This window comes from Sorex fumeus, unplaced genomic scaffold (genome assembly GCF_029834395.1).
Source record: "Sorex fumeus unplaced genomic scaffold, SorFum_2.1 ptg000264l, whole genome shotgun sequence".
NCBI lineage: Eukaryota > Metazoa > Chordata > Mammalia > Eulipotyphla > Soricidae > Sorex > Sorex fumeus.
Genome location: NW_026606321.1, coordinates 7,447,235 through 7,471,121, shown reverse-complemented (window position 1 = coordinate 7,471,121; position 23,887 = coordinate 7,447,235). Strand labels below are relative to the sequence as shown.

At 52.5% G+C, this 23,887-nt stretch overlaps 1 protein-coding gene across 1 annotated transcript in view; it reads left to right on the top strand.

Annotated features, from left to right (window-relative positions):
- ADCY2 (adenylate cyclase 2) overlaps positions 1-23,887 on the top strand; it is a 318,432-nt gene that overhangs the window by 152,061 nt on the left and 142,484 nt on the right. Inside the window, exon 4 of the mRNA XM_056109037.1 lies at positions 19,286-19,435. Coding sequence (XP_055965012.1) covers positions 19,286-19,435 — 150 coding nt within the window. The remainder of the gene's footprint in view (positions 1-19,285; positions 19,436-23,887) is intronic.

Here is a 23,887-nt window from a genome sequence, read left to right as displayed (position 1 = left end):
ATGGTCCAAACCGTGCCATGGAGTAGTAGCTCAGTGACGCATGTTCCCATGCCGGGGGCCCTCGGACAGGAGGGGGCAGCTCTGTTTGACAGATGTGGAAAGGGGTTCAGTTTGCTTTGTTTCTGGGCATTCCAGAAGCTAGCTATTTGGTAATCTCAATTATTCACATATTATTAGCTTGACTGTAGCAATTGCTCAGATTTTTTTTCCTAGTTCAATGCTGGTATTCCAGCTGTTAAAAATATGGCTATTATTTAAATCTGTGATTCAGTTTTCATCTTACAGGGAACTCAGTTTTATTAAGCCTGAAATAAAACTTGGTGGGAGGCAGGTTTGGGGCCATGTTTGTTCTGCCTCTGAAGCTCCGACTGCTTAGTGGCCACCCCCGCCCTCGGTCTTCCCGGAGGCTTTGGACCTTTTTCTCTCTCGAGCCATTTGTCTTCCTCTCACTTTGCAGAAGTTACATGTATGACAGGAATAGGAAACTAGTTTGTTTTTGACATGTGTCACCAGCATGCTAACATTTGTCTTTGTTTCCAAAGATTCTTCCACTTTGTTTAAATGGCTCAGCACTCAGGGGGCTGAGTGTGCAGTCAGCGTGGAGTTCAAGGCCAGGATCACTCCCTCCCTGTAGGGTCCCTCGAACACTGCTGAGAGCAACCCACCAGCACAGAGCCAAGAGGGGTCCCTGAGCACTTGCTGGGTGAGCCCCTTCCCAAAGAAATGTTAGGTCATCAAACAAAGCCTTTTCCGTCATTGTTTTGAGTTCTGGTCTTGCTTGAAAAGCCTTTTTCCTTGTAGATGTTTTAGAAAGAGTTTCAAACCTTTGTTAATATTTTTATTTTAATTCAAATGTAACCCACCTGGAAATCATGAAATGGCTTTCTTCCGAATGGAGCGTGGCATCATTGAATACGGTAAAGGTAAAGGTAAAGGCCCTCCCGTTGATCGTCGATTTGCTCGAGCGGGCCCAGTAACGTCTCCACTGGAGACTTTGTTGTTACTGTGTCTGGCATATCGAATACTCTCGGTAGCTTGCCGGGCTCTCCAAGAGGGGCGGAGGAATCGAACTCGGGTCGGCCATGTTGGCCGCTTGTAAGGCGAATGCCCTACACAGTAAATAAGATTCTATATAGTTAAAACATTATGAACAGTAGATAAGCCAATTAGAGTATTAGATCATATAGAAAGATGCAAAACCTGTGTGAACATAAAGTCTAATTTCAGTGAAAGAAATGAAATCTGAAGACCTCACCGTGGGGGCCAGGCCCCACTGGGCAGTCGGAGTCTAGGGCTTCCCCCCTCCTTGCCCCCTCAGCTCTCACATGCCCATTCCTGTGGGTTTCCAAGGAAAAGGCGTGCACACGCGGTTCTCGAGTGTTCAGTGGCTGAGAACCGTTCCCCTGGCTGGCCCATGGTGACAGATGGACGAAGGACGGGGTAACCGAGAAACAGGGCCCCAGGCTGCTTGGTTGTCAGTTTTATTTCTCTCCTCCCCAGCGTAGTCCAATCTCTCCCTTACAGCACAATCGAAGTCATAGTTTTGGTCGTAGTATATCAGTCATCATAGTTCCATCATCCTCGTCTCCCGTAGACCTCAAAGTTTTCTACTTTCTAGTCCCATAGTCATCATCTTTCTTGTCTCCTCTTTCCCCTTACAGCATAGGTATATAGAAATCGTGAAGGGTAGGGCTACGCATAGCTAGGGTTGAACATTGTCATAACAAAAAGCAGAGGTAAAGCCCCTCCTTCAGGGGAAGTTCTAGGAGATTAACTCAAGGACAAAATCTCATCTGAGGGTTCAGCGCTCTGGATGACTAGGAGATCCGCTCAAGGGCAGGATTCCATCCAGGGTGTGTTGCTTTCTCCTTTCGGCAGCTAGTAATCCATTTAACCAGTCACAGTAAATTTACTTCTTAGAATATTTCTAGTCATGTTGTATGGACACAGTAAGAGATCTACTAAGCTTAAAGGTTGGCTCTTCCTGGAGACATCTCGCTATATATCCCAGACCACAGTCCTCAGGCCAGGTCAGTCTTCCCTAACCCCAGACGGGCCCTTATTCAGTTACTTCTTTTTGGGTCATGATAGTTTGTTCCATGACCATGCTCTTAACTTATTATACTTATAGTGCTTATCTCGTCCCCTTTCGATGCCAGGGTAGCTTACAGCTTGCTCTGGGTCCATCCAGTCCTTTGCCAGGACCCTCCTTTTGGGGGTGTTAGGAACTAAGGGCAACTGAGGCTTAAGTCAGGTAAATATGATGGATGACCAGGAGTAAATATTATTTAGAGTCAGTTAGCTCCCACGTTACAAAGCACAACATGAACTGTCTTCCTGTGTCTATACAAAAAGCACATTGCTAAACCATGCAAAGGACATAAAGGAAAGAGAAAAGCAATATAGGATTATTAGTGCTTGATGGAATTGGGTGTGCCTCAGGGGCACTGTTGTGGGAGTAGCTCAATAAACCTAAGCTCCCTGCGGGAGGAGCAAGGAAAATCCAATTATCCAACACATTCCTATTGGATATTTATCTTTTCCTAGAACCAGCAAGAAAACCAGAGCACAATATACAGGGGAAAATGTTTTTAATCTTAAGAACTTCCCAGAAGATTACAAAAGGACTACAGTAGTAGGGAATTTTCTTGCCAGTGTTTATACATAGTGTGTTTCCGAGAAGGAATTGAGCAGGAATCCAGAGATTGTTTCACTGATTCCCACTGTAACCTGCAGAGAGGTGCCCTTTAGATCAGGGACACACAGTAGGAGGTGAAATGAGTGATAAATCCTGGGTTTCCCGGGGTGCAGCCATGGTGGGAATCAACCCCAACACAGAGGACCTCTCTAACAGTGTGGCAGGGGACAGTTTATTTCCTCTAGAAAGCAAGACTTCATGAAAGAGAAACCCTCTCTGAGTCACTGGGATTTTCCATTTTCTGTGGGACCAGACACCCACTTGGGTGTTGGAGATCCCAGGCCTCCCTCTGGGATACAGAATTGGTTGATTCCAGTAGGGGTTCATCTGGGCCAAGTTCATGGATCACTTGCTTCTCCCTGAAGACTAGCACCCCTTGGAGAGAAGTATCTCTTCTTAATTTGTTACTTCTGGGGACACCACCATGACCTTGACTCAATGACCTTGCCCTTGACTCCCAAAACCTAAGCTTGGCATCCACTCATAGAAGAAACTCTATTTTTTGTTTCATTTCATTTTTCATTGGGGGGCCATACCAGCGCTGCTGGGAGCTTACTCCTGGTTCCATGCTCAGGGAGCATTCCCAGCAGAGCTCAGGGAGCACTCCTGGCTCCACACTCATGGAGCACTCCTGTCAGAGTTCAGGGATCCATCTAGGGTGCCAGATGTCGAACTCGAGTCAGACGTGGACAAGACAAGTCTTACCTGCTGTGCAATTTCTCTGGTCCCAGAAGAAACTTGATTTTATCACCAGTAGAGCATGGCAGCAGACACAAGAGCTGATAAGTTCTGTCCCTGCATAGCAGATAAGACCTGTCCCTGCATAGTGACCCAGTAAGGAGTGTCTGGGTGCATTTAACTAGCACCAGGAATCTTGTGTTTGGTCTCATCCCCCAAGAATTGTCACCTACTTGTATTCCTAACTGCAGCATCTAGCCCTAAATGGGATTGGACCAGGGCAAAGCAGAGTTGGAATAGGTGATAGGTCAGCGATGCTAAACTTTATGTGATTGGACCCTCTATAAAGTATCTATGTATTTGGCAATAAAGTGAAGGGCCATCAGCTGTCTCCCAGAGTGGTTTCTCCACGCACCCTTCATCCTTCGCCCTGCGTCTGCCCGGACCCAGTGCACAACATGTCTGGGCACGTTGGGGGAAAGCGGTTCTCCAACAATTACCCATGTACACACGCTTTCCTAGTCATGCCTCTCAGCCAGTTTATTAACCGATGAGGGTTTGGGAAGGATTGGGATAGAGATGGAGCCGTGGGCCTTGAACTTGATAAATTTGGAGGGCACATGCTGAGTTTATGGGTCCAGCGTGGAAACCTCCCCTCGGGGGTACACTCTGTGAGAGAAAGCCCCAAAGAATCTGGCTTCTGAGGGCCAATAAGCAACTCCCCGCAGAGGACTTCCTGATTTGAATTCCTCTGAAGAATATGAAAAAAAAAACAGTTTTAATAATGAGCTCAATCAGCAGAATATCAGCCTGAATATCCCTAACACAGTGGGAAGTATTAAATCCATCCATAAGGATGATGCTTTTGATTCAAAAGTGTCAATAAAAGCATTCTTTTCCCAGTAAAATCCCGTGATAAGTATTCCACAGATAATACCCTTCCCAGCAGCCATCCCTCCCAAGCATTTTTATTGTATTTAGCGACTTTCCATGTGTAAAATTTTCTGATATTGAGCATTTTAATATTCAGCCCCAGGAATTTTATCTCAGGAGCTCAGTGGAAATTTTATCAGGTGTTATCCGGAACTGGCTGAGCATTATCTATGGCCCAAGCAGAAGGTTTTCATGAAAGAGGGTCATGCGCAGAGAAGGCTGAGCTCACTGAGGTCGGGGCTGTCCCATCACTCTAATGAGCCCACATGCCTCCCTCTTCATCCCCAGAACTTGGGCTACAACAAGGTCGGGCTGGATGTAAAAGAACAGGCTGAATGAAGAAGAGGCAAAACTTTCAAAGCAGTTAATACTCAAAGAGAGGGCTGGATAATACAGTGAGTAGGGCATTTGCCTTGCATGCAGCCGACCTGGGTTCGATTCCCATCATCTCATATGGTCTCCCGTGCATCGCCAGGAATGATTCCTGAGTGCAGAGCCAGGAGTAACCGCTGAGCATCACTGGGTGTGACACCCCCCCATTCCAAAAAAAAAATACCTCAAAGAGAATAGCGTGAATTGGTTCTCTAGCTCTAGGGTGATGGCCCCAACAGTGACATGTCCTTCTACAGAGCCGCTCTTCAGGTTAGTACAGTGAGGGCCGTGATGCTAGAAGCCGGGATGACGGTGAGCACAGAAGACAGCCTGCCCTGCTCCTGAGATCTTCCTCAGTGGAGGAAGGTGAGGCAGTGTACAAACACAGGAGTTAGTAACAGAGCTGAGCACCGTTGCTCTCTGGAATAAGCCCAGGCAGGGAGAGGGTGCTGAGGGGTAGGGGTGGGGAGGTGCGGGGTCTCTACCTGGAATGAGGGGGTCCCCAGGTGCCATGCATCAAGCGTTTTTCCAGGAGGTTGCAAGCATGGACTTCTGGCTGAGAGTAACTCTGGGTTCGGGGGAGCCAGTGCTCAGGAAGACAGCACAGCAGGTGGCCAGGGGGCCATGTGGCTGAGAGAGTTTTGCTCCAAGCAGAGCAGGAATGAATAAATGAGTGAATGAATGAATGAATGAATGGTGTGGCAGTGGCTGCGGGGCCTCAGAGAGGTGGGCAGAGATGGGCTTCGGCAGAGGGCGGCAGGAGGGCGCCCTACAGCCCTTGGCGTGAAGCTGGACCCCCGAGGGGCAGGGCTGCAGGGGCCCTTCCCGAGAGGCCATGCGTGCATGCAGATGTGGAGAACCAGAAACCCAGGGACAGCTTGGAGCTCAGAGTTCTGTGCAAGCTCAGTGGTCTTAGGGGTGGAGCCTCTGGGGTAGGAGCAAGGGGCGTGTGGGGGTCTCAGGGAAGGAAACCAGAGGTTTTCCAGCCCTTGCAAGGCTCATCACTGTCGTGCTTGTCAGGAAGGTTCTCTGTGGGCATCACCCTCTTGGTTTTGCCACTCACCCCCTCGCTTTCTTTGCTCTCTGCCGTCCATAATAGCACAGCGGGTAGGGCGTTCGCCTTACAAGCGGCCAACATGGCCGACCCGAGTTCGATTCCTCCGTCCCTCTCGGAGAGCCCGGCAAGCTACCGAGAGTATTCGATATGCCAGACACAGTAACAACAAAGTCTCCAATGGAGACGTTACTGGGCCCGCTCGAGCAAATCGACGATCAACGGGAGGGCCTTTACCTTTACCTTTTTACCTCTGCATCTGCTGCCTGGCCCCAGCCAGCGTGTCACTGTGCATGCGTCTGTCTTGTGCGCCGTGAGAGTCTTGATGAGGAAATGACCCTGGGAACACACCTTGGCGGGGCGGGTCTGAAGTTAGTTAGGGAAGCGTTTCCTGTGAAGCATTGCCACCCTGCAGGAAGGCAACCCTGAGCTCATCCCGGAAGAGACGCCTTCACGCAGCGAGCAGCGCTGGAGCTCACGGCAGGAGGAAGGATCGAGGAAGGATCGTGACTCAGGAAGGAAGTAGCTGGAGGCTGCTTTCCCTTTCCGTAGCCAGAATCCAGCGACCCACCGCCACATGCTGTCTGCCTCTGCCCTACCTGCTTTGATAAGCTGTTATTTGAGGTGTCTGTCTTTCGAAATGGGTTTGCCTTGCCCCTCCCTCCCAGCTAATCTGTTTGCATTGTCCTTCAAGGCACAGGGGGTCACTGGGGAGAGTAGCTTTGTTCCTAATTATAATAGTCCCCTTCTAATGAGCACTGTTGCATCAGACACCCACACACCTGCTCACCACCACCCTACCACCACCCACCCAGCCCAGTACGAGTCCTTGCAAAAACGTCAGGGCAAACAATTCCATGACATCGGTGTCGTCCTAACTCGCCGCTAATGCTGACTGGCTTAGTCCTTCTTGATCACAGGATTGCTAGCCTCAAGAGAGTATCTCGATAAATAATATGTGTTAATTGTAAGGAGTCATTTCCCATGCTGCCTTAGTTACATTATTTTCATTAATTGTCTTAAGCCTTTAGAAATATTTGGGCTCTTTCAATTCTGCATTTTCCAACTGTGAACGAGATTTTTCCAGTTTTGAAAAAAAATAAATGACACGTCCCCTCCAGGGAAGAGCGGCAGCTTACCCTCCGCTCACAGACGCCTCTCCCTGGAGACCCAAATGCAAGTGCTGGCCACCCCCTGAGCTCTGGGTCTCTGCCTTGCCGTCCATGGACAGACAGTTCTGTTGCGCTTCAGGAAATGTGACTTAGGGGGGTTTTAGAGAGAAACGTGTGTTCTCAGTGCCACAGAGACAAGCAACCACACTCTCTCCAAAATCTCCCTCTGGCTGAGCTCTGTGAAGTGCCCAGTGCAGCCCGTAACTCTTCCTAGGCAAAGCGTAGTGTCCACCCTGGCTGACCCTCATGGGCCCTTGGCCTCCATGTCCCTTCCCTGTGGGGGGATATGTAGGGAAATCTTTGTATAGGCACATGTGGATGGATCCATAGATGTGGTGTGGGCGTGATGGGCAGGACACATGCGGGTCCAGATGAGGGTCCAGGTCAATGCAGAGACAGGTGAAGGTACAGATATGCAGGTGGGGTAGTCATGACGGGGAAGGACAGAGAGCACAGGCAGAGGTGTGAGTGTTAATCGAGATCAAAGAACAGACACAGTTGTAGGCAAGGAGGAGATCGAACTATAGATTATGGTGCACTCGCTATAAACATAGGCCATACAGATGTATGTGGAGATAAAGCTGTCTATGGGGGCTGGAGCGATAGCACAGTGAGTAAGGCGTTTGCCTTGCATGCGGTTGACCCGGGTTCGATTCCCAGCCTCCCATATGGTCCCCTGAGCACAGCCAGAGGTAATTTCTGAGTTCATGAGCCAGGAGTAACCCCTGTGCATTGCTGGGTAGACCCAAAAAGAAAAGAAAAAAAAAGTGTTTGTGTATAGGGTAACAACACGGCTGTAGGTATAAATGCCAGTGGGGTCTGGATGTGGATGTTGGTATAGATGTTGGGACATTGTACAATGGTAGGTGGTACAGGTGTCAGTCCAGAGCTAGCGACCACCCTTGCCCAGGGTGGGCATTGTGGCCTTCTGAGGCCATGGTAGCAATCCTGGGATGGTAGTAGCCTCGGGTGCAATTGGGGAATACGAACCTTTTTGCTCATCTAAAGAAGGTAATTTCCAGGGGAGTGCTGAGCGATTTCTGTTTTCTGGAAAGTGTGCAGAAAGCCACATCTGTTCCAAATCTCTGCTGTAGGTGGCATATTCAGACATAGGCATAGCTGTCGATATCGCGTGGCTTGTTCAGCTGAGAGATGTGGGCAGGTGGTCCCTGAGCAATTTTGGGTGCTGCTGGGCGGAGGGCTGAGTCCTCGATATCTGGGGATGTGAGGGACAGAGCTATCAACCAGGTTCAGGGGACTGTAGCACTGTAGCACTGTCCTCCCTTTGTTCATTGGGCACCAGTAATGTCTCTATTGTGAGACTCGTTGTCACTGTTTTTGGCATATTGAATATACCATGGGGAGCTTGCCAGGCTCTGCCATGCAGGTAGGATACTCTCGGTAGCCTTCTGGGCTCTCAGAGAGGGGCGGAGGAATCGAACCCGGGTCGGCTACATGCAAGGCAAACACCCTACCCGCTGTGCTATTTATAAAAACTGTAGCTCGTGGGGATAAGTCTGTTGCTACCTTATCTACATACAACTGCAGAAAGTCTTGATGCTGTTCTTCAGCCTTGCCTCACCAAGGAAAACTCTGCTTCTTCCCCCTTCTCCCCTGACCTTTTCACTCCTTTCATGGTTGGCAAGTTCCTCTTGCAAGAAAGTGGAAAACAACTGTACCAGTGTCCACTTCTCAGCGGGCATCCTGACCCCTGCCTCCCGTAATAGCTGCCAGGCCAGTGCTGGGCTTTCTCGGCCATCCAGTGCCCTGGCAGAGGGTGTCCCACCCCCCACTCCCCCATGCCCCCAGGTGCTCCAGGAGTCAAGTCCACACAAGTCTACGCTGGCCTTGCATGCAGTGTGGGCTTGGGTTGACCCCAGAGCTGTGAGCACCAGGTAGCTGGTGTAGGGAATGCAGGTGGCCACTGGGAATGACGCAGACACCCTCAGTGGCGTGGGCAGCCCTGCTACCCTCTCACCTGTGGCCAGGACCCGGTTCCCAGCAGACCCGGGCTGGCTGCCTCCCTTATGCTCACACCCGGCTGTGGATCAAGGCTGTAGCAGTTCAGCCGTGGGTGAGGGCAGTGTGGGAACCCCCGGCCCCTGCCGCATGCTCTCCCAGCTGTGGGGTGGCCGCGGTCCTGCTGCTCGTATGTCCCGGCCCCTTGCTGCTACCCCCCTGGCTGTCCAGGACCCAGCTGGGGAGGCAACCCAGAGGCGCTGTTTGCCTTAAAGCTGGCGCTCCCCTGAATTCCAGCAGGAAGGAAGATGGGCTGTGTGTGACTCAGGAGACGCCCAGGAATGTGCGGGAATGGGGCGGGCTGTGCAGAGAGGCTGTTCCCTTAGCAAGGAGGTCGGTACTCCCGGGAGGGTGCCGAGTCCTCGAACACCGTCTCCCAGCTGAGCCGCGGGGAGCAAATCCCAGACATCATATTTATCTTCATCATCTCTTACTTCCCCTGTCTGGGGGGGTGGCAGAGGAGGGTGGCAGCTGACCCCCTCCCTCAGTTGGAGTCTATTTCTGGCCTCAAGGCTGGAAGACGGAGGCTGGACGGGTGAGACGGCTGCGGTCTGGGCCTGGCTCAAAGCAAACTTTGCAGCAGCGTCTCGAGGCACACACAGAGGCCCTTGAGAGCTGCCGTGAGGCACTTCCAGCTGCCTGGGCTGCTCCTGCCCCAGGGCCGGTGCCCGCTGCCTCATCCCACAGACGCAGAGGCAGGGCCCTTTGCGCCTTCCCTGTGTTGCCGGCGGCTCCGGGCTGTGGGTGCCGTCGGGGCTCCCTGAGAAGGCGGTCGAGCAGGGCCTGACAGGACGTCTCGTTTTGGCTGCAGCGTGAGACCGGCCGCGGGCAGCATGGGCTGTGCAGGCATGGGCTTGGGGCACGGGCACCAGGCTCGGCTTGGGCATCTGGCTCTGTGCGCAGAGATGCAACACTCCTGCCCTTGTGTTCTCTCTGCTGCCCCTGGAGACAAGGCTGCTCCCCCCTTGCTATCCCTGCCTGGCTTCCGGCCCCTGGGAGCACCCGGCACCTCCCTGCACAGCCCAAGATGGACGGGGCCCGGTTCCCTGATGCCAGCATCACCTCAGTGCCCACCTGACCCTCCCTGGCTCGGCCTCTGCTGCCCTCTGGTGACGTCTGCCAGGGGCCTGGAGGCGGGCAGCCGGGTCAGGAGATAGTTGGCGCTTGTGGGCAGTTCGGATTGATGGGGATGGGGCAGGGGCGGGCAGGGTGTCTGAGGGACCCACCTGAGGGCCAGAGTGGCCGAGCTGGGCAAGGGTGGGGGCAGGGGACATGCGGCCAGCAGGACTGGCCCTGTTCCTGGTGTGTGGGGTCAGGAACAGGAGAGAGAGGGGACACATACATGTCGGGAAGAAAATTGGGGGCCCCCTTTGCCCCGATTGGTATGTGACCCCTAGGGCAGAGCAGGAACCCTGGACAGGCTTCAGGTCTGCCCTGGACACCCAGAGAAGCAGGAGGGGCTACACCCAGGAAAGGGTCAGCCGTAGGAAGGTCCGTACCCAGGAAGGGGTTGGCTGCAGGAGGGTCTACACCCGGGAATGGGTCAGCCACAGGAGGGTCTGTATCTGGGAAGGGATCGGGCGCAGGATCACCTACACTCAGAAAGGAATTCTGTGCTTAGGCTGTGCGATTGTGTACATCAGGAAGCATCTGCAGGACCCTGAACTGCAGGGAGAGACTGCCCAGGGCACATGCTCCCCCATCCCAGGCAGCCAAGCAGCACCACAGGGAGACCCAGGATAGCATCAGGACCTGAGGAGCTCGGCCTGGGAGGAACGGGGTTTCCAGATGGACAGCGGGAAAGGATACGCCCAACAAGTGTCGAGTCCAGGAACCATCTCTCTCCTTGAAGGCTTGGGGATGTGACCCTGGGGGGTCAGGCCACCCTGTGAGGCTTGGGGGGCAGTGAAGGAGAAATCAGGCGCTTTGTGAGGCCCGGGGGGTAAGATGTCAGGCCTCCCTGTGGATGAGCTGAGAGGCAAGTCTGAGCTGAGGAGGCTAGACCTTAAGGGCTGGGCCAATGCCTGCTGTGTGTCCAGCTGTGGGTTGGACGTGGGAGCACACGTGAGCCGGGCGTGGAGGGCGTAGGAGGCCCTACAGCCAGGCCCGGTCCCCAGCATCCAGCGGGGCACACCAGCACCTGTGCTTAGTGGCCCTGTGTCTGTTTCGCTGCTGCCTGAACCCGGCTTGGCCCACCTGTCACCTGCTCCTCCCCCCACACCCGCCCCGCTCCTGGGGCCCTCACAGTCCTGTGGGCGGCAGATGCAGATGCACGCGGGGTCTCTCCTCTGGGGCCCAGCTGTCCCGCTGCCGCTGCAAATGAGCCCGACCCTTCCTCATGGTGTCCCTGAGACTGTGTAGTCAGACGGAAGCGCATGCAGGACATGTGCCTGACGCTTGTGTGTGAAGTGTGTTGTACACGTGGGGCTTGTGCAAAGGTGTGGTGTGTTTGCGTGTTGTGGGGTATGCGTGTGTCTGTTTTATATGAGAATATGTGGTTCTTCTATGAGGCGGTTTATGGCTTTGAGTGGACTGTGTGTGGCCCCTTGTGTGTGTGAGGTAGCTCTGCACTGTAGCACTGGACTCCTGTTGTTCATCGATTTTGCTCCGGCAGGGACAGTAACGTCTCCATTGCGCGACTTGTTGGTACTGTGTTTGGCATATCGAATACGTCACGGGGAGCTTGCCAGGCTTTGCCGTGCAGGTGAGATACTCTGGGTAGCTTGCCGGGCTCTCCGAGAGGGGCGGAGGAACCGAACCCGGGTCTGCCGCATGCAAGGCAAATACCCTACCCACGGTGCTATTGCTCTGGCCCTGTGTGTGTGAGGTAGTGTGGTTATATGCTTTTGAGATAGGTGCGTTTTGTATGTGGTGTGCGTAACTGTCGTGGGTGATATTTGGTTTGTGTGAGCTATTACGTGTGTGGTTTATTTGTGCGATGTGTGTGATTTATATGCATGTGATTTATATGCATGTGATTTATATGCATGTTTTGAATGCAGGCGGCTTATGTGTGTGTGATGGGGGCTGTGTGTGGTTTGCAACTGCAGTGAGAGGTGTGGTTTCTATGCATGTGAGATCATGTGTGGTCTGTTTGTAGGTGACTCGTGTGTGTGCTGTGGGCTGTGTGTGGTTTGCGTGAGCAGTGAGGTGTGTATGTATGTGGCTTATATGAGGTGTGTGGCTTACATGCATGTGAGCTGTGCGTGTCTGGTAGGATGTAGTTTATATGTCTGATGTGGACTGTGCGGTCTGCATGCGTGGTGAGGTGTGCATGCCTGTGGTTCACGTATGTGAGGTGTGTGTGTGAGGAGGGCGTGCCCTTCCCCCTGCACCCCCACGCAGAGATGAGCCCGGTTTCCTTCCTGAGCTTTCTGCCTGCGACACTAGATCCCGGAGAGAAAGGTGGTCTTCCACCTCCATGGGTGTCCTCGCTCCCCACAGGGTGTCCACCAGACCTGCTGGGCCAGGCCTCCTGGGCATGGGGCAGCTCTGCCCTGAGTTCCATCCCATCCCGGAGTCTTCAGGTGTCCCCACCTGCCTCCCACCCCCTCTCCCCCGCCTCATCATCCTCCCCTCAGGGGTTAGTTTTTCCTTTTTCCTGGTTTGCCAGCCCATTTCAGGAACTTCCATACACAGCGCTTATGTGTGCTCTCAACTTATTCACTTGCTTCTACACCTGATCTCATAAAGCGACACATACCAGAAGCTCGGGCTGCAAAGCAGAGAAGTCTGTGCTGACTCAGTCGTCCCCGTGCCGGGAGTCAGCCTGATGTTTGGCTGCAAGAAGCAGAAAAACAGACCACGGAGGTTGGAAGAGACCGGAGTATCATTGCCTCCAGGGATTCAACAGGTAGTGGGTTACTGACTCCGGTTCAACCTGTGAAGGAAACCAGGACCAGGATTTCCAGGAGGCCGTTGACATTGCCCTCAGTGACAGTGAGGCTGCTGCAGGTCCAGCCGTTTCATCTGTATTCAAAGCAAATGGAATAGGAAAATGAACTCTCCCCAGGAACTTCATTTTAAAAAGTAGAATCAGACACAGAGAAGCCTTCCGGGGAAGCACGTGTGAGGACCTCCGCCCCTAGAGTGGGAGGTGTTCCTTCCACATGCCCTCTGTGAGGCCTCACTGCACTGCCCAACTGTCCTCTTGTTGTGCCTGAGTTTCGGACCCCCCGTTGTGGAAAGACCCAGTTCCACACATGGTAATGCAAAAGCAAAGGATCTTTATTACTAGTTCAAGCCAGCGCTAGTCCAAGCTAGGGTCTGAGTGTCATCCAATGCAGTGGAGTCTTGACAAGGACCCTGACTCCAAATCGCAAGCGGTTCATATAGGGTTCAGGATAAGAGCCGTTTATATACTGGTCTGTTTTTAGCATCGACCCTATTACAACAGTGCTCAGCAATTAGACAATGGTTAGGAACAGTTTCTAAGGGAGGGGACAGTGACCCCCTCATGACCGGCCAGACCCAACTGTCCAATTCCTTATCTTAGCAAATCGTTCAACTTGGAGTTTACCAGAAACTGCAAGTCCTGCCTCAGGGAAACAGAAACTGAGGCCTACCTGGTTGAGACTCAGTGTTGGCTGCCGCTTGTCATGGCGTTAGTTTCTCCCTCACACTCTCCTCTGATGTGGATAAGAACAGCCAGGAATTTAATAATCAGCCCGGAAGACTGCAGGATCCATGCCCCCCCATCCCCCTGGCCTGAATACCCCAGTGGGCACTGTTTGGAGTGTGAGGCCAAGCTACAGAGCACCAGGGTGTGAAGAGACAGCACAGGCTTGCTGGCGGGGTGCTGCCCGTGCTCTGTGCCTCTGACAGACTGGCTGTGTGAGGCAGGGCAGGGCTGGGCTGGCCCCTCTCTGGCTACCTGTCCTGGCCAGGCTGGTAGGCCCACTTGTTTGTCCGGGTGCTTCCACTCATTTCACTTTCTCTTTCCCCTGCCGGCCGCCCCACACCCATCCTGGCTCTAACTTGATTTTCCGGCCCCTCCCACCCCTGCTGCAAGGTGCAGCCCCCCAGAGAGGAAGGCTGTCTTCCTGGCTCTGGGTAATCACCCCACACCCGCCTTCTCCCTGTGAGCAGCAGAAGCGACTCCCTAGGAGAGTGCCTATTACCATCCTCTTTATTCAGCCCCTCTTCAAGGAGCTCTTCCTCCACCCTCCTTTGTTCCGGAAGAGTCCTGCTTAGTCACCTGCTGGATCTGACAGGAGTTTCTCCCAACATATTCCCGTGGAGCCGATCCTGTGAGACAGGAACCTGCGGGTCTCCCTGAGGGTGCTCTTGTCACCTCCACACCTGTGGGAAGCGGCAGGTGAGGCCCGGCCCGGCCTGAGCCTCCAGGATGCTGGAACAGGCCTGTCTGACGCACCCCTAACTAAAGGCGGCCTCAGGACTCTGTCTCGGGAGCTATCCACAGGGTGGGGGTTGCACGGGAAATCCGCCTGTTCTCTAGCACACCCACAGCCCTGGTCCATAGATTCCCAATTGAGCCCCCAAATGGATCAGTGCCCTACAGAGATGTCTCTGGAACCCAACCATTGACAATCTTAGAATTCCAGAAGCACGCGGCCGCGAAAGCTCTCATGACATTTAAAATGAGCGATGGAAAATAAGTAACCTAGCATCTGCCTCTGGCAGGGAGGCTTGAATGGTGGTGAAGAAACTAGAGCAAAATATAATGCCCCAAAGTAGAGAGCATTGGGGAAATTGACTGCCATGGAGGCAGGGTGAGGACTGGGATGGGGGATAGAGGGATACTGGGGACATTGGTAGTGGAGAATGTGCTTGAAACATGAAACATGAAAGCTTGTAACTGCATCTCAGGGTGATTCAGGTTAAAAAAGAAAAAGAGAGAGAGACGCCTGTTTCCTCAGATTCAGGGCAGCCCTAAAAGCGGCAAAAGTCCTGCTGGGTAGAGCTGGGTAGAGTTCCTGTCCATTTCCAAGTGGGGAGGACGCAGAGGTGGGTTCGAGGGTGTGGGGCTCTGCCTGGCGCAGTTAGAGGGTAGCAGGTCTCCATCAGGTGGAGGGTCCCAAGCCGTAGGCCCCGAGTGGCTCCTGCAGCAGCTGTGCACACCGCTGGCATCTACCCAATGGGGATGGTGAGCAGGAGGCTGGGGTGGGGTGGGGGTGGGGAACGCCAGCCTTCTTCCTGCCCCACTGCGTCAGAAGGAGGGGACAGGTCAGCATCCCCGATTCCCTCAGTGTGAGGGCCATCACCTGTGTGTGTCTGACTACCCCGCTCTCTCCCTGGCCCCAAGTGTGGTGTTTCAGTATTGGCTTGTGGACCATGCCTGGCGGTGCTCAGGGATGACTCCCGGTGGTGCTCAGGGATGACTCCCCTGGTGCTCAGGGATCACTCCAGACAGAGATCAGGGATGACTCCCAGCAGTGCTCAGGGATGATTCCCAGTGGTGGTCAAGAATGACTCCTAGCAGTGCTCAGGGATTACTCCTGGCGGTGCTCAGGGATGATTCCCGGCAGTGCTCAAGGATGACTCCTAGCAGTGCTCAGGGATGACTCCTGGCAGTGCTCAGGGATGACTCCCTGCAGTACTCAGGGATGACTACCAGCGGTGCTCAGGGATGATTCCCAGCACTGCACAGGGATCACTCCCGGCATTGCTCTGGGAACCATATGCGACAGCAGGGTTACCTTGTCAGTTCTGAGCAAGGCAAGCGCCTCCACCCTCAGACTGTCTCTCCAGCCCATTTCTCCCTCCCTTAAGTCACAGTGCAGCAGCTGTCCCTTCCCCATACTTTCTGGCTCCACTTTTGGGATTCAGAGATACTTCTCACTCCTGACCTCATCCCTCTGTGAACCCATGGTGGCAACCGGGGAAGGCAGTTCATCACGAGATCAGAAACAGAGAGACTCAGAGAGAGTGCTCGGAGGGGCCACGGGGAAGCTGCAAACCAGGACTCAGCCCTGCGGGGAGCTCGGCGGGTGGGTTTCTATCTCCTCATTTCCTCCCCACGGCCTGAGCACTGTTTTCTGGAAGCTGGATTTGACACTTATGAGATGCAGCCGGCTTGCTGAATATTCATTCGGAGCACTCTTCATCACGTTTCATACTCCGTGTAATTTTCTGGGGACTTGTAATTGGCGTGTTTGCATATTTATGACGGCTCCCTTTTCAGCTGATGACCTGGCCTCGATCCCGGCAAGGCTGCTCTCCTCTGCCTCTCCTCTGCCCCTCCTCTGCCCTCCCCACTTGGTTCGTGGAGAAGTCAATGAACCAAGTGCATGCGGATGTCCCCCGCGCCCTGGGCACCTGGCTAGCTCAGCACAAGCAGGGCCCATTATCCCCCGTGGGCCTGATATCTGCACTCCCTGCCCGCGTCAGGACTGGAATCCATGGCATTGCTTTACGTGCAGAAGACCCAGGTTCCACCCCCCAGCACTGCGTGGTCCCATAAGCCAGTCAGGAGTGATCCCCTGAGCACAGAGTCAGGAGTAGCTCCCAAGTACCACCAAAAATGGCCCCAAGACAGAAAATGCAAAAAAATCCATGGAGTTGTGGGCAGAGATGGCTCTGGGGCTGGGCGCGTCCTCTGCGTGTGGGACACCCATGTCCATCCCCGGCGCTCTGGGGGCCCCTGGGCATGGAACCAGGAGTTGCTCCTGTGTGCCCCCACGTGTGGCCCAAACACTGAAAATAGGGAAAAGCAAAAGGAATCCTGGCTCAAGGAGGTGGCTTAAGGGCTGGAGCACATATCTGCATGTTGACGGACAGCGCTAGGTCTTGAGCCTCTTGTGGTCCCCCACTCTGAGAACGAACATCAAGCTGCAGGAAGCCCCAGAGTCCCACCCAGTGTGTCCCCAGCCCCGCAGAGGCCGGACTCTTCAAATGCACAATGGCTTGGAAGTGCCAGAGTGAACCATGAGCTCATTCCCCAAATGTGTGAGGACGGTGAGTGCAGACCCTCCGCATCCCCGCCCAGAGAGAGGCAGCAGACCTGGGTGTGTCCTGACCCTGCTCTGCCTCTGTTCTGAACGCAGGAGCACATGACACATACACATGCACCAAATATACATGCACTTGCACGCACACATGCACATAATATGCATGCACCCTCATGCATACGAGCATACAATATGCACACACCCACCCACATGCACACACACACTCACATGTGCACACACACATGCATGCACTCACACACAGGGGCACCATGCACTCACACACATGCACTTGCACATGCATGCGTCCTTATGCACACATACATGCATTCCACAAACATTTGCACCCACACATGCACTCGCACACACATGCATGATGCATGCACTCACACACACAGGCACTGTGCACTCACACACATACACTTGCACATACATGCACCCACATGCACACATGCTTGTACTCACACACACTTGCACCCACACATGCGTAGCACATAGGGTCCACTGGCTGGGTGCAGGGTGAGATGCCCCATCCTCCATGAGAGCAGATGACTCTTGCCCGCCTCAGGAGTGCCCAGCCCACGGTCTAGCACAGGCCCCATGGGACGAGACGGTCCCTCTCCTGCTCCCCGTCCCGATAAGCGTGGGTTCCCACAGGGACGTTTTTGGGCGCCCCACATCCCTGGACTTTAGACCCTGCCGGCACGTCTGCCTTGCTGGCTGCTTCCATCCCCGTCTTGCGGCTTGGTGTTCACTGCAGCCAGAGGCACCCGGGTGACCCCCACAGCTCCCGTTCCCTCCTGTGGGCAGCCCCGTGCCCGTCCTGTACATGGACCCAGGCAGAGCCATGGTATCTGATGTGACACAAGGGACACAAGCAGCTTCTTGGTATTGCCTGCACGTCTGGTGGAGAAGACGGGTTTGGGTTTGCTCTGTAGAGAAACTGGGAATGGAATCCCAGCCTGGGGGCTGCAGGTGGTCCTACTTTGAGGTGGATGTGCCCCGTGAAGGAGACACAGTTCCCCACACTGACCTGCATGTGAACGGAAGTCGCTCCATTGAACTAGTTGAACCCAAGATAATGATTCCTTGAGCACTTGCCTTACCTGTGGCTGACCTGGGTTTGATCCTCAGCGTGTGTCTGGTCCCCTGAGCACTGCCAAAGGAGCTCCCTGAGCATAGAACTAGGAGTGAGCCCTGAGCACTGTCAGGTGTGCCCCAAACCCCTCCCCCAAAAGAAAGAAAGAGATTCTTTGAGAAGCCTGGCATACTCCGACTGCCTGGCCATGTTTGTGTCTGTGGAGGTCCACGGTTTTGGTGAAGTCTTGTGGGCAGGTGGGCTGAACTCGAGTGTAGCAGATGTACTGACCTAAGTCTTAGCTAAAATCACAGAATTTTTATGTTCTGGAAAAAAATTAATTGAATATTAAAAAGTTCAAGCTAACATCTTCCTCCTGCATGTACCTGGATGATCCTTTCATGCTGGTGGGATTTGACTAAGCAAAGACGGGCTCCAGCTTTGAGAACCCAGAGGAGTGAGGCAGGGACAGCTCCAGAGACACTGAGCTCCCTCCCAGGGGCACTCATCCGTGCTCCCAGGACAGTATCTGTACTTCCAGAGACAGTAGCTATGCTCCTGGGGATAGTGACTGTGCTCCCAGGGGTAGTCAGCTGTGCTCCTGGGTCAGTAGCTGTGTTCTGGGAGACATTCAGCTGTGCTCTCAGAGTACACTCAGTTGTGCTCCCAGGACACTGAGCTGTGCTCCCAAGGTATACTCAGCTGTGCTCCTGGAACACTCAGTTGTGCTCCCAGGGTATACTCAGCTGTGCTCCTGGGACACTCAACTGTGCTCCTAGGACATTCAGCTGTGCTCCCAGGGTATACCCAGCTGTGCTCTCAGGACACTGAGCTGTGCTCCAAGCCCCTTGGGGATTCAGGTGCCCTCAGCTCTGGCTCCTGTAAGTTCTTTCTCTTCTCATTTTGTTCTTGTAAATGTTTCTGTTTTGCCGAGGGGATTGTTTGCACCATTCACAGACCTCATGACAAGGCCCCTGTTCTAAAGGCCACTGTCCCCCTATCTCCTGGGGAGGGCTGCCCCCCAGGATCCGGGACCACAGTGTGGGTGTGAGGGTGTCCCCCGGTGGCCCAAGGCTGACCCCCCACTTCTCTGCCCACTCTCAATCCTGGCGGTGTGTACGCGGCTCTGCTTCCTGGCTGCTGTTTCCTGGAAGTGAGCTTCCCGGGGAGACCCCCAGGCACTGCCGAGGTGGGCCCTGGGTCTTGCAAAGGGTGTGTGGGCCATAGAGCAGAGAGGTCCATGGTATGGGGTGCCCAGAAGGGAGAGACCTGTGGGCAGGGGAGGGGGGGTCATGGCACAGGAAGTGAGTGTGGAATCTGGGATGGTCCGTCCCCCGGACACAGCCCCTGCTGACCGCCCGTCTCTGTCCCCAGATCCTGGCCAACGTGATCATCTTCATCTGCGGCAACCTGGCGGGCGCCTACCACAAGCACCTCATGGAACTGGCGCTGCAACAGACCTACCAGGACACCTGCAACTGCATCAAGTCCCGCATCAAGCTAGAGTTCGAGAAGCGCCAGCAGGTAGGATGAGCTCAAGTCGCCCCACCATGGCTGCCTCATCCCGTGGGCGTGAGAGGGTGGGAGGTGCCTCGGGAGATGCCACTCCTGTTCCTCTCCCAGCCGGCCACCAGCCACCAGTGTCAGAAAGGGCTCAGGGCTGGCCAGCCACCCCGCCCGCAGCCAGGAGCTCATGGAGGACGAGCCCAAAGAGCAGAGTGGGACCCTCAGGCCTCCCAGCACGCAGCTGTGCCCCTCCACACACACACACACACACACACACACACACACACACACACACACACACAGCGGTGGGAGATGCAGGTGAGGGTGTGAGTATCAATCATTGGAAACACTCGGCTAGACTCTGGCTCTTGGTTGAGGTTCTCTGTGGCCGTTTTTCCCACAGCCTCCCCCGTCCACATGAGGAGGATTAAGTTAATTCTGGATGTGGCATCAGGAGCTAGGAGGGGGTCACCGATGGGATCCCGATGTGTTGTGTGACTGTTTCACAGTGTGGCTGCAAGCGTTGCTAAGATGGGCATTTGGAGACCGTCCAGAAGTGGGGAGTAGACAGGAACATGTGGGTCCCGGGGAGGTGGTCAGTAGGGTCACCTCTGCTTTGTGGGTCCTAGGGGGGGTGGTCAGTGGAGGACCCCACTTCTTCATGGGAAGCCATGAAGGCATGAGTGGGACCCACTAACCTCCTACGATGATGAGAAGCCCATGAAGAGGTTTGTGTTTGTCCTCAAGTAACCCAGTTCTTATCTGCACAGATGACCATGTTACGGTCAGTCTGGCTTGTGAATGCCTCGTGTTACTATCAGAGAATATTTTTCCCAACACCTGAGCACTTGGAGCCTAGAACATGCTTCATTAGTATTTGCCATATTGTATTTAGTCCATTTATAAAATCTCAAAAAATATTATTGCAGGAGGGTGTCAAAAATCCTTTTAATTAGACCCTGAGTTTTCTTTGTGTATAGAACCAGGAGTAATTTTTTTTTTTTTTTTTTTACAAAACAAGTGGTGGGAATTACCTCTTTTTTTTTTTTTTTTTTTTTTTGCTTTTTTTTTTTTTTCCCCTTTATTTTATTTTATTTTTTTTAAAGTTGTAGATTTACAATTTTTTGTGCTTTGGTTTCAATTATACAATGATCAGATACCCATCCCTCCACCAGTGCCCATTTTCCACCACCATGGATAATATCCCTCCCACCCCCATCCCCCCATCCCCCCGTCTCTGTGGCAGGGCAATCCCCTGTGTTCTCTCTCTCCTTTTGGGTGTTGTGGTCTGCAAAAGAGGCATTGAGTGGCAAACATGTTCAGTCCATAGTCTACTTTCGACATGCATCTCCCCTCCTGGGAGGATCCTCCAAACATCCTTTATTTGGTGCTCCCTTCTCTATCTGAATAGCCCTTTCCTCTAGGATACCCGGCTGGCCTCTAAGTTATGGAGTAATCCTCCTGAACCAGGAGTAATTGAATCACCTTTTGAAAACAGTTCACTTAGGTTATTTATTCAACATCTACTTATTGAGCACCTAGTTTGGGTTAGACTTGATCCTTTCCACTCAGGGAAGGGTAGAAATAGCGCTTTCTCTCTGAATTATTAGCAAAGCTTTCTATGAAAAAAATTCTGATATGGATTGCCAATCTATTTGAAAATTAATATTTTATCCTCTTCTCTATGAGTATCCAACTGTGTTCATATCCAGACATTTGTTAATTTATAGTTGTTATCCATCATATCTTCCCATACCTGTTTTCAATAACATGCAAATCTTGGTCCTAGAAAACGCCATCATTTGAGTTAACAGAACTTGGTGTTCATGATTATTCCCTACATAGAAGTTTGGGGATAGGTGCATTCTCTCCTCAGAAAACAGTGACTGTGCTCAGTTCATCCTGGCGAAGCTAGTTGAGCTGCATGGACTCGAACTTAACACAGTCCTGGAGAGAGCTGGACTCGAACCCCACTCTGTTTGGTCTCCTTGGCAACATGGCTGCCTCATCTATACCATTCCCCCAGAAGGCCTTGCACTGTCAGAACCAACTGTGTCCCCTTACGCTGGGCACCTGTGGGGGTCCTGTAGTCTTAAAGACCAAGTTTTGACCTGATAAGCGAAGAAGGAGGCAGTGGAGTTCTTGAGAAAGAAATGTTGTGGTTCCAAACTTGAGATGCTTTTAGGGGCATGCTTTCACTCATTTAAGAAAGGAGCCAGGATCCTTTTAAAATAAAAAAAAGGGAGATGAGGAAAAATCAAGGCTTTCTCTTGATGCTTTGTAAAATGATTTGACACTGCAGATGTATTTGCCGCCCAAGTTGGGAGTCTGCTGCCAAGGTCTAATGCCTAAAATATAGTCCTTTTCTTTCTCAGGGCAAAGCATACATATTATTAGAATTAGAATGGTTGCCTGCACACTTTGCATTGGCATGTCACTAAATGGAATGAAAATTCCTCTTAGTTAACGGAGACAATAATAGATGGACAGGTTTCAGGAAGAAAAGATCAGTCAGTGGAGGTTTGCGTGTCCTTCATGTGGGAGAGGAGTCCCTGAGAATAGACCCCAAACCAGAGCAAGGGGAGCCCCAGGGGTCTCATTTCCAGCCCTACTCTCAGTACAGCCACCGTGAGAAGCAGTGCTGGCCCTCGAGGACCTTCTTTCATAGCTGAGCGGCTGCATAACAATATGCCTGTTTGGATCCAAACCCACCCCATCCCTTTCTTGCTGCACTCAGGAAACTGCCAGAGAGCCCAGAGACAGTCCCAAGAGTGGGTGATGCCATCTCCAATAAATTCATCTTGGCCCCTTTTGTCCTTAATTCTTGGCAAAGGAGGCAAACTTCCGGGGAGCTCAGAAAGTTCCTCTGCTATAACCCCAATGACCAATGCTGGTGGGGAAGGCTTGGGCATCTGGCATCATCCTTAAAATTGCTCAGTTTAGTGTTTCCATTTCTTCCGTTTTTTTTTTCTTTTTGGGTCACACCCGGCCGTGCTCGGGGGTTATTCCTGGCTCTGCACTCAGGAATTACTCCTAGCGGTGCTCAGGGAACCATATGGGATGCTGGGGATCGAACCCAGGTCAGCCGCATGCAAGGCAAATGCCCTATCCGCTGTGCTATCACCCTAGCCCCTTCTTCCAGTTTTGTGACACATTTTCGAGATGCAAATGAGCTTTCCAGAGGTCAAAAACCATGCTTGGATAAAGTGGCTACTTGTTCTGTGTGGGTTTGGAAGGGAGAAAATAAAGAACTTTTTTTCCAGATATTATTATACCCTGAAAAAAATGTATGAACAGTAAAAGTCATGATGAGTGATGAGGTGGGTCAGAAGCCATTGCGTCAATGTCCAGAAGACCTCGGGGCCTAAATGTACTGTCTGGGGATTCTGCCTTTGGTCTAAAGTTTCTTTTTTTTTATTTTTTAAATGAATCACCATGAGGTACAGTTACAGACTTAAAAACTTTCGTGCTTACGTTTCAGTCATACAGTGATTGAGTACCCATCCCTCCACCAGTGCCCACTCTCTACCGCCAAAGTTTCACTTCTTGCTATGAAAGCCAGGGTCATTTCTGCAGCTCCGTGGTTGTGCAGTGCAAGGTTCTTTATCACACTCGAGCGAGTAGCATGTTTTCCCGGAGTCCGTAATAGACTCTCAGGACTAGCTGAATTTCGGGCTAACCAAGCCCTCCCTGGCCCAGCTGCCCAGCCAGAAGCCGTAAATGCTGCCTCTGTAAGAGTGAAGGCTGGGTTTGCCTTTCCAGAGGGATAAGGGTACCCTCTTTGATTTTCATGCTGTCCTTGTGGTCAAGAGATGTTATTCCAGCGATGTTTCCGTGGTCTGCCTTAGTCAGATGCCATTCAATGAATGTGATGGTGTTTGCATCCTGGCCCTGTGCATGTAGGGCCAGCCCTGCCACATGAGGAATGGTGAGTCAGGAGGGTTCTGGCTCTGCTGGGATACAAAATTGTTTATATTCTTTGAAACTTGAAGGGAATACCTAAATGGTCTTTCTCTTTCCATGGCTGGGTATGCCACGTACATCATTAGCCCACTATAGTTCATTATAACGATTCAGCATTTCTGAACATACTGCATCAAAAATTTTTGGTGCTAGTGTGGTTTTGTAGAATAAAATATCTGGTTTCTTGCCTCTTGCCCAAATTTCCTAGCCCTGACCCTTTTCCCTTTGTCCAATTCAGCTGTTGATGCTAGAAAATTTTGACTTTAGGGTGAAATTATTCTAGGGTGGACTGCTAAAATGTGGTCTCTTTTCATCCTGAGTGATAGTATTGGAGTCTTGGGGGCAGTCAATCCCCGGTCCATCCCTGGAACTGCATATGTTTCCAAGTAACTTCAGGAGTGATCCCTGAACGCATAACTGGGAATAAGCCCTGAGAACAGATAGGTGTGACTCAAAAACATAATGAAAAGAAAAAGGGTCTCTTTGCATGAGCATAAAGAAGGGACT